Source organism: Pyxicephalus adspersus, chromosome 2 (genome assembly GCF_032062135.1).
Source record: "Pyxicephalus adspersus chromosome 2, UCB_Pads_2.0, whole genome shotgun sequence".
Classification (NCBI taxonomy): Eukaryota; Metazoa; Chordata; class Amphibia; order Anura; family Pyxicephalidae; genus Pyxicephalus; species Pyxicephalus adspersus.
This window is the reverse complement of record NC_092859.1, coordinates 154,194,955-154,205,987: the sequence shown is the minus strand read 5'-3', so window position 1 is coordinate 154,205,987 and position 11,033 is coordinate 154,194,955. Positions and strand designations below refer to the sequence as shown.

Below are 11,033 nucleotides of genomic sequence, written 5' to 3'. Positions count from 1 at the left end.
TATATATATATATATATATATATATATATACTGCACCTAAATATACTTAAAGGTAAATAATAAGAATTGCCATGTTCTATATATATCAAAATCATTAATTTGTGCAAAAGGTTAAATAACTTTGATTCATATGAAAGTCCTCCATAAAGTCTATAAATAAAGTCAATTAACCTCTAACTATAAAGATCATTTTATTATAACAATATCAGGGATGATCCTATTTTCACCACAATACCTTCTAATCTCCCCTCGATATGTTTAACTTGATGATATCCCAGCTGGTGGAGGAATAACAGGAGTGATTATAATATTATAAGAGAAATATGAATGGTAATTAATGTTCACAAAACTATGGGACAGATAAATCCAAGAGGTCAGAAAATAATTGTTCATATGGTATAATATATTCAATTCTAGGAAGAAATGTATTTTTAAATTAAAACATTTAGATTTTATCTATACCTCTTATGTAGATATAGAGATAAACCACTGATTATCATGCTGAGCGCCATACAGTCGCATTTCATATGTCCCTAAACCTTAATCCTACCTAGCCGTGAGTGATTTCCTATAGTAAGCATTCTCCAAGCTTGTGTGTCTGGGTGACCCTGCAGGAGAACATTTAGGAAACATTTGTCATTCTTTACAAGAACAGGACCGCACCAGCCCGTAATATTTTCATGAAAGCTGCGCATATACAAAATTACTTTTACTATGGTAAATATAATATGAGATTTTAGTGATTTGGGTTTACTTTTACTGTAAACCTCATGCAAGCTCCCAGGATAGGCAATAGTCAGTTGCAACAAAACAAGGACAATGATTTTGGGAATTCTGGTTATGAACAGAAGAATTTTAGAATAGCTACAGTCAAGGGAAATGCAACTTTTATCAGTTTTATAAATCATAGTTGGCTGCCTATTGAAATTAGGAAATAGATTTTAATACCATTAATGCTGAACTCTGGCTAAAATCCCCCATTTCATTATTATTAATTTATTCTATCCAGGACAGCCAATCTCATGGAGGGTTCCATAGAATCCCGGGGCTCCTCCAGAGGTTGCTGGGGTTCTTCAAAGAGATTTGATGATTCCTGCATAGTCTTGGTGCCAACACCACTTGATAGAGCCAGCTGCATAACTCTCTAGATGTTTTGTTTATAAAAGTGATATTCCAGCCACAACTATAGAAGGGAATTTTTCCAATGGCCATCAGTTTAGGAGGATTTTTCTAGTTACCCCCAATTGAATGTTTATTAATTTTTAGCAGGGGTTTCTTGGGACTTGCCAAATGTTTTAGGGGTTTTTACAAAGGTTGAGAAGGGCTAAGCAAGGGAATGGTGCATTTGGAGAAAGATTTATTCCTGCAGCCACCATAGCTGCCAGACTCTCCAGGTTGTGAATGGGGCTCATCACATCCCATACAGTGTAAGACTCATAGGCTTGGGGGGGATGATGTCCTCAGTCATACCAGTGGTACAGTAAGACGTCTGCCATGGCTCTAGTAAAGCAGAAGGAGAGGGCCACAAGCAGCACAAGCGGGAAGCAACTTAAATTTTACTGCAAAAGCGCCATCCCATGGACAGAATGAACTATAAAGAAAAATTCAATAGAGTTCAACTGGAGTTCTAAAATGCTTACAAAGCAAATTGAGTTTTCAATTAATCATATTTGTCCAGATTTTCCACTAGTTGTGCTTCTGTCAGACTTCTCCACATCACTCTGTCTCAAATGGAAACTGAGAACATTCTCCTCATTCCCCAGTGCCCTGGAAACTCCTCATTGGGAGCTCATACCTACATGATATAATCTATCAAAGGAGGATATATCAAAAATAATGCGAATGACCGCAAACTTACCAGAAGAATATATTTAATGACAACAAGCATTTAAAATCTCTCTTCCATTAATTCCTTTTTATTTAAGGCCAAATACAAGTATTATACTAGCCTAAACTGATCTTATTTCTGCCAACCACCACGAAGTACACTTTATATTCTCTGAATACAAACTGTAAAGTCGTTACTGCACACTCCTGAGGAAGTGGTGAAACGCGTCGGGTATAACAGACTACACCGGTTTACCTAAAATGCTAGCTGATTCTCTGTATAACTTGGCAAACTCCATCCCATGATGATACAATGGGCCATGTACTTTAATTGTCCTTTAATTACATATGAATTGTGAAATCAAAACATAATAATTATTCTTGAAAATTTGGCCTGTAAAACCTGTCTTTGTATTTTCTACTATAATTTAATGTTCTAAAATCTATAGGGGAGAAAATCCCAAACCTGCATATCACAATCCAGGGAGATAAAGAGAGAAACCCCATTTCTACTTTCATTTTAGGATTTAAATTTAAAGTGGACCTTTTTTTGCTTCCCTGTGAATGATGTTGGTTGAAATAGTGTTGGTCGAATATCTCACTATTCAGTTCGACAGCTTTTCAGTCAAATAGAGGGATATTGTTCGGGTGATCCAACGTGGAATCCGAACACCATTAAAGTCAATGGGGGGAAAATTCGGGTTATTTTTCGGGACTGTGTAGAACTGCAAGAGCAATCACAGGAGTGGAGCTGACACCTCCGCTCCCCTGATTGCTCTTGCAGCCCTAGTGTAACTATAGTGTGTGTTCTTGGATGGAGATTCTCTATTCACAGAGCACTAGAGGTGATGAATGGGGAGACGTGTTCTCATTTAACCTCTAGTGCCCGGGGATCCCACGCTGACAGGAGGATTCCCACGGCTGTGCTCAGAATGGATGCAGCTGTGGGAATCATCCTGTCATTGTGAGATAACCTGTAAAAAAAAGTTAGTTACACAAATCACACACATTCAATAAATACTTTAACATTAAAGTATGTTAACACATAGGTACAAACATTTTTTACACACAAATTTGCAAAGTCAAATGTTTTTCAGGTCGGGTCTATCTGATTTTGAACAGCCACATTCAGGTTGAATATAAGGACAACCTGAATTCGAACACCAACACTAGTATCAATTAGATTTACCTTGATGGACTACAGTATTTATTAAACCAAGCTTCTGACTGTATAGAGTAGATGCATTGGGCCTGGTTTATTAAAGCTCTTAAAGCAAGGCTGGGAAGGATATACTTTCATAAGTGAAGCTGGGTGATCAAGCAAACCTGGAATGGATTTTATGAAAGTAATTTGCTAGCAAATGTTTTGAATTCTGGACCAGATCCATTCCTGGTTTGCTGGATCACCTAGTATAACTGATGAAAGTGTATCCTCTTCAGCCTTGAAATCAAGCCCATTCTGTAGGGTTTATTACAGATCATTCTGGAAGCCCTCTATATACCAGAAGAACTATTTTTAATTTATGGAAAGAGCAAAGTATAGATGCTCAAAGTAACCAGAATTTAGATCCAGCAACAATAAAGTAAAACCTGGTTGGTTGCTGTGGATTATTTTTTGCACCTTGTGACCTCAATAAAAAAACTAAAATAAAAGTATATAGGTTAGGCTGATTGCTGCAATTTATGTAGAGGTGGGATATGGACAATCTCTAACCATCACTTGGCCATTTATATTCTAAACCGGATCCAACATCTGTTAGGCCCGGAACTGCAGAGAGTGATTCAGCCCCTGGAACTGCAGTAGACACAGTACTGTAAGACAAAGTTATCTCCACCTGACCCTACAAGTAAAACCGTGACCAGATGAGGAAGGAAGGAAGAAAGAAGCAATGGGGTTACAAATACTGCCCTGGCCACCAATGTTGAGTGGGGGAGGAAGGTAATACTGCAACTGACAGCAATACTAAGGGAATTGTTGCAGTCTCTAACACCAAAGCTGAGGGTAATATTGAAATCCTTGACACCAATGCTGGGAGTTATTATGGTGGTCACTGGTAACCATACTGGGGTCTAATATTGGGGACTCACATATGTATTGTCGTAGATTGCAAAAATGCAGTAGGACCCGATTTCCAAGGCAATGGTGTGTTACAGCCCATTCATTCCTAATGGACAGCTTAAATCAATGCACCTGAACGCACAAAATTGCTCTGCTTTTGGAGGGTCCTCTGGCAGTGTCTGGGCCCTGTAGAGTTCTCAAGTTGACCAATATGCCCTGAAAGGATAAAGAGGGGATACATACACTTGTATCTGATTCTTGTTGGGCCTGGAGATGACTAAATTTTCATTTCATATGTGACAAAAGAGGAATAAATAAAGTGAATAAAGTGTAAATAAAGTGCCCGTATTTAGCAACATCTAAGAAAAATTGTGCGCATTCATGGCACTTATGAGCAGAATGGAATAAAAGATTATTCTATTACCCTGCATGGGTATGGGCCATTTGACAGCTGAACACTATTATCATTAAGATGTGAATTCAGTAAATGGTCGTCATTCTTGTATTTCGTATTATGGATGCCTTGAAGATCACACAAACTGGAGCATTTCATATAGCAGTGCAAAGATCCATGCAATGATAACAAAAAGTTCAACGCAGTACAAAAAGCTACCAGGTTTTATCTTTCATCTCTTCAGAGAAATGAAAATCAATGAAAGCCGTTAGCTGTGTGTAAGTAACATTTCACGGTGCTTTGTTGTTGGTTAAGTTAAGAATAGACAGCACATCTCCAGGCCAGAGTTGTAAATATGAGATTGTATATCAGGGATCCCAGTAGATTGTATTCAGCCTTCTCTAATTAAGTTTCTAGAAGTACATGGATTGGGATGGATAGGATTCACCTTAAAGTACGCGCTGTTTCCAATCTGTGATATCTGGGACTACATAAGGGCAGTATAGTCTTATATGGCTCCAATGTTGATGTTGCGGGAGCAGATGCCGGAATTTCTCTCTTTATTTGTCTGCAGATACAATTGAGCTAAAACTACACACAAATCCTTCAACAACCCACTCCAATAAGTACAAATCACTCTACTCCTGATTATCTCTGTGCCTTCCCGATTCAATACACCTCAAATTGATGCAAACCTATTACAAGAGTTCACTAACTCGTATTTGTGTAATCAGAAAATCTGAGATGATCAGTAACGGAGTGATTTGCTTGTGCTCTATGTGGGGGGTCTGCATTGTTAATACTGGCATGAGCCTATGGTGGAACTGTAAAGCAGCCTAATTTTTAGGTCTCAGGGAGCCCCTGCTAAAACCAACGTGCATCAATGCCCCTACATTGGTAATCAATGGGATAAATGCTGCTGGTCTGGATGCCACCCTTACAGCTAAAGAATTCTTTGGTGTCCTGCAGATGCTTATGCCAAGTGGCAATGGCCCTGAAAGTAGGCAGGACCATCAAAATGGGAGGTCAATTAGCCACAAATCAAGGACCCCTGGCAACCTCTGGAGGAACCCAGGTTGAGAATGGCTGCTCTAAAAGGACATGAAATGAAAAAGTAGATTTAAGATGAATTTGCCTAACACAGTGTTTCTCAACTGTTTTATCAAGGGGAACCATTTGAAATAACGTTCTGGTCTTCAGGGAACTCGTTCTATAATCTCTATATCCACAGCTCACTGTATATTAGTGTGGTGGTCATTAGGAAGAATTACATTGCTGGCCATTGGGAAGAATGTCACCCTTAATTATAGCCAAAAATATAATTGGGGTCACTTAGTATGACCTGAGAGGCACAAATTACTCATGGAACCCTGGTTGGGAAACACCGGACCAACAGCTTGATATCCATCTATATTACCTAAAAAGCTTATCATTTTAGGGTCCACTTACACCATTACACTGTGTAAGTATTCACCTACAATGGCACCCCAACCCCACATATGCGAGTAAAACACCCCCATGCTATAGTAGTGCAGAACAATGCACAGCTGTAAATACATGCATGCATTTTGCAATGTATTGTGATACCTAAAATATTGCAAGTGTAATTTATTTGCATGCTGCCATGCATTGACAGCTAAAATGAATAGACTTTCTTAGCATGACATAGGTCAATGTATAAATAATGCATGTTGTTTTTTCTGCATTAACACACTCCAATACTCTGAACAGGCTTTTTGTGTACAGCTGTCTTTTAATAAGCCAGATAATGATTTAGGAAATTTAATCAGCCAGTTAACTGTAACTAATGGCTCCGCCACATATGGATTTTCCAATCCTTTTTGCACAAGCAGAAAATTCTTCTTAACTATTAACAAATAGTGAGTCTGACATGCTACACAAGTGACAAGAATCTTCACTAGTCAGGAACAATTGCTGCATGGTCAGATACAACCGCAACATTGAGCAATCAGTTACAACCATCAAGGATTTCTTCAACCGATTAATTGTTACAGATGTAGGAGAGATGATTCCCAGAAGCGGAGTGAATACCAAATCAGCAGAAGACTCCATAGAGTGCAATGTCAAGGATTCCTTTGACCAAGAACATCCCCTGTACAGACACCGATAAGATGATGGACAGAGGGAAAGAAAGTCAATGAGTTGGAGATAAATGTTCCCCTTTGGAAGACAGGGAGGAAAATAAATATTAAGGCAAGGGGAAGAAATGTAGACAGACAGCCTTGCATGAGCATATTGCTTGCATTGCATGAGCGCTTGGAGTGACTATGATCCACTATGAAGTGGATATGATTGTGCTACTTATACCAATAATATCTTGGATAAAGTCTGATTATTATTGAGCAATTGCTGCAAAATTAACTGGAGCAGTCTGAATCATTCAAATTAAAATGGGAATATTTATCACAATCAGTTGGTCTACCATGACAAATTGGCACTTATACAATAATCACTTATTAAGGCAATTAAACGGCACAAAGAGAGTACAAGGAGTACTGATGTGCAGTGATCCATAGATTCACCAAAATATACCTTCAGGTGGAGTTGTGTCCAATAAATGAAAAGAACATGCAGTCCTACGCATTAAGGTTTCATTTATATCAAAGCTGCGTGTTGATTGGGTCCAGGCAGCCCATTTATGTAGGCAAATGTGCTGCATGTTGCAATTTTTAAAAGCCACGCTTTACATTGTCCAATGTTGGGCTGTAGCACATGGGTAAGGTATGTATGGTGCTGCCTTTAACAATGATTGGCAAGCCAATGCACCAATGCGCTACTGTGGACAACCCCTAAGTCAGTACCAGAAACAATTGCATTTAAAGGTATTTAATGGTCCGAACCTGGGATACAAACCATAAATGGTACCTATTGTTTCACTACAGATAATTGTCACAAAGCATGCTGGGGGATCATAATAATTACAGCTGGAAAATTGTAGACACAACAAGTGCAACTGAATTCCTAATGCAAACTTGAACAAAGCAGTCATACTTGCATGCAATTGTTAGATCAATGGATCAAGCTGGGTCATTGAGTTTGGTGAGGATTTGCCATAGTTGTGTTGCTCATCCATATAAGAAAAATCATAATATAAACACCCATAATATATAATAAATGGGTAAGGTATTAAACAATTGAATGAGGTATGGTATAAGATCAATGAACTTTGACATTTACCTGGTGGTAAATACATTTTATTAACATATTATGAACACAATTCAAATAGAAATAATGTGCAGTAACTGAGCTATTTCTACTTTTTAGACCATGGAATTCGCCAAAATGTTATTTCAGGTTAGATGAAGCCATAAAATCCATTACCCTTGATAGAGGTGTGCTGGTATTATATTCTGTGATGGAATGTGCTGAGCTTGTCTATATAAAATAAACTTTGTAAGCCATTAGATGTTAAAAAGTAATGGCTCATTGGGCTCCATGAATGACACTTTGGTGCTCTGCTGACTTAGTCACCTTGTTCCAATTTGCTGAATGTGCTATTAACTAAAATGTAATGAAGGGGATGAAAGCAGATAATATGGATCTGTGAGCTCGGACATTATTAACCATTCTCTGTACAAGGAATGGCAATATCTCCCTTGATATTGCAGAGCCCCTGTATCCATATATCATGTACAGTATATCTGGCTCCTGGCATCATCATGGAGAGGTTCTGCAGAAGCTTATGCATTCATCCCATGGTGTGCTTTACACATTCATCCCATTGTGTTTTATATTCTGGTCTTTCTTTAGTAATTATAAAGTCAGGTCATCCCATGTTAGAAGATCTAGAAGGAACATTGTGGAAATGCATAATCTAAACACGTTCCTTTGCCTCTGTGACATTTTTATATGTCATGCATCTAAATCTCCTTAATTTTGCATTGATTTTTACCAGTTATTTTAAGCCTCCAAAAGGAAATCATGTTATAGCTTATTGATTATCACTCATTGTTCCACATATATACACATTCCCTCCTAAGATAAGGGAAGAATCTTAAGTAACAGGTCTAATATTGGAACTGCATTCCACCCCCACCCCCCAAGGTTTACATTGTGTCTATGTCTATACATTGTGTTGATGTGGAAAAGGAAAAGACATGCAGAGATGATGATGATGCTCAGATTGCAATATATTGAGTGCAAGTTTAACCAATCCAACACCAGGTTCTTGTTACATTTTCTGTAAGCATAATCATGTCATAACATAAGATACAACATAGGGATCCAGTAGCAATCTCCCAACTCATTTTCCAGATAACAACCTAATTTAATATTGACACTAAAAGTGAAAATAAATGTAAAATTCACTTTGAAGTTTGAAGATCTGATAAACTATTGCTTGATCCAAACTTCCACGGAAGAGGCGTTCTTAATAAATGCCTCGGAGTCAGCAAATATTGGTAGCGGAGGTGCTATTGTATACCAGGGTGCTCCAGACACAACAACAGGAATGCAAATGCAACTTGCAAAGTTTTGAGAAGACATGAAGATTACTTTTTTACATTTTAGTTCCAAGAGTTGTTATTTTTCCTAAATTAAATCAGTAAACCATTACAAATGCTCATTTACAGCCTAGTGCACAGCCAAACTCACCAACAACAATAGGCTTAAAGTTGAAAGCCACATTGCTAGATCATGACACCCATTTATATATAATAAGGGTGCAGGCATTTCATTTGATCTGTCCACTTAGCTAATATTTTTTTTTTCCAGTCCTGTTAGCCTGGTCCACTTTTGTTTAATCAAATACGATGCATTTGCTAAAATCCCCTCTGCCATTACTTACCCACTAACCAGTTTTACATAGGACCTTTGTCCTCCAACTCCTCACTTGTTGGCTAATAAACAGTATGCAAATCCATTGCAAACATTTGTGCAGATAAAGGTAAAAAAAACACATCTTACCTCCCAACCACTCAGATGAAATATTCTGCAGCAAAGTAAAAGGGATGCAAAAGAAAGTTACCAACAAGTCACTGCAAGCCAAAGAGCAAATAAAGATATTGGTGGCTGTTCTCATCGCCTTCTTCCTGATAATGATATAAACCACCAGGCTATTGCCAAACAAAGCTAAAATGAAGATAATAATGTACAGAACCAGAAAGATAATCTTGGCATTGAGGGGTAACTCTGGGATGTAAACCAAGGGCTTGAGTCCATAAGCTGCAATAAACTCCATTCTGCTCATATTGTGCTCCTTTAGGAGTTGGTTGAAGGCTTCTGGAGTGATGTTGAGTCTTCTGTCCATGGTGCTGAACTTCTTGGCCAAGACTGTTCTGAACAATGCCACAAGTCCATTGACTCATCCAGCCAGTCTCACATGGCTGGTCCACAATCCATGTGACCACAATCCAGGTGTACAGCAGGGAAGACTTCAAAAGTTTAAATGGCATAGTAATGGGATATATCCAGCCAACAATCCATCACATGCCAGCTGCTTTAAGTGGTCCATGAAGAAGGCACTTTTTTTATACAGCTGTTCCATTGGTATGGCATAGCGCATAGTTTTTTACAGTGCTTTCCAAAGAGTGATGGATTTCATGTCTCTCCTTCCTACAGGGCAATGTTACTTATGTTTCCCTCCTCCTTCTCAGAACAGGGAATTGTGATTTCCCCTCCTTCTCCATCCTCTTAATGCCTTGCAGCAGCCAAAGAGTGTCTGTGTTGCTGCGCTGGCTTGCAGAAGAATGAGCGTCTGGTTGCAGCATTGTTGCTTATATATACAATAGTCTTCTATTTGCTGACTGCAAGCCTATGATTAAAAACCTCTTTTATGTGACCAGAGGTCTTGTCTACTTTCTGCTCAGTAATTTTCGGAATGCAAAAATTAGAGGAAGAGCAGGGAAGCAGATGAAAGAGCTGAAATACATTAATTGTCTAAAATATTCCCTGGGTGCCAGTCCTATCCCTGTCATTCATCCGCTCATATGAATGTGATTGATTCAAGCAGGCTTCCCTATATAACATTAAACCTTTACCAGCATAGGAACGTCACATTGAATGCTTTGGGGAAAACTGGAGCTGGAGTACAGAAGGAATCAAATTTATTTGCATATGCTTTTCAGAAATTCTAAATTAGTAGCTTGCATTAAAATAATACCTGGTGACCCTGCCCTGAAGGTCTTTATTGCAATGCATGTTAAAATATAACAACCCTATGTTCCTGTCCCCCAGCTGTGCACATGGGTTTCAAATGGGGACTACAAATACCTGGTTCAGCACACATTATGCAGGTACGGTCCATGGTTGTGACAATTAGCAACTCCCCCTGTGTAAAATACCATGAAATATTCATATATGTATAGATACCATAGAGCCCCTGCAATGAGAATACAGGAGATAAGCCACACCTGGATGCAACAATGGATAAAAAGTGAAATGGGTATGCTATAGAAAACCAAGGCAACTTCTTTTAAGCGTGGTTCTCATCTGGCTGCTATAGAGCAATGTGGATAATTATTATCATTTTTTTAAATCATTTTTCGGCTCTGGACAAGTTTTGATCCCATCATAGGTTCAACTGGAACATATGGGGTTCATTGCTTTCTATGTAGAAAAATCCTGCCCATTGTGTTCTTTAAGTGCACGTTCAAAGCTGGTAACCAACAAGTGAATGGAAGGATTTCTTTCCAGAAGGGACATCCTGCACCCTACAAAGAATTATAATTGTGTATTCATAATCTTCTTTAGAATATACACTGATATGTGCAATGTACAACTTTGGCGAGATAA

The 11,033-nt window shown here is 38.4% G+C and overlaps 1 protein-coding gene across 1 annotated transcript in view; it reads right to left on the bottom strand.

Annotated features, from left to right (window-relative positions):
• The window catches only part of LOC140322226 (pyroglutamylated RF-amide peptide receptor-like), a 91,902-nt gene extending 82,073 nt beyond the window's left edge, over positions 1 to 9,829 (bottom strand). Inside the window, exon 1 of the mRNA XM_072398817.1 lies at positions 9,207 to 9,829. Within this exon, the coding sequence (XP_072254918.1) occupies positions 9,207 to 9,549 (343 nt within the window). The 5' untranslated portion in view covers positions 9,550 to 9,829. The remainder of the gene's footprint in view (positions 1 to 9,206) is intronic.
• Between the last annotated feature and the right edge of the window lie 1,204 nt (positions 9,830 to 11,033).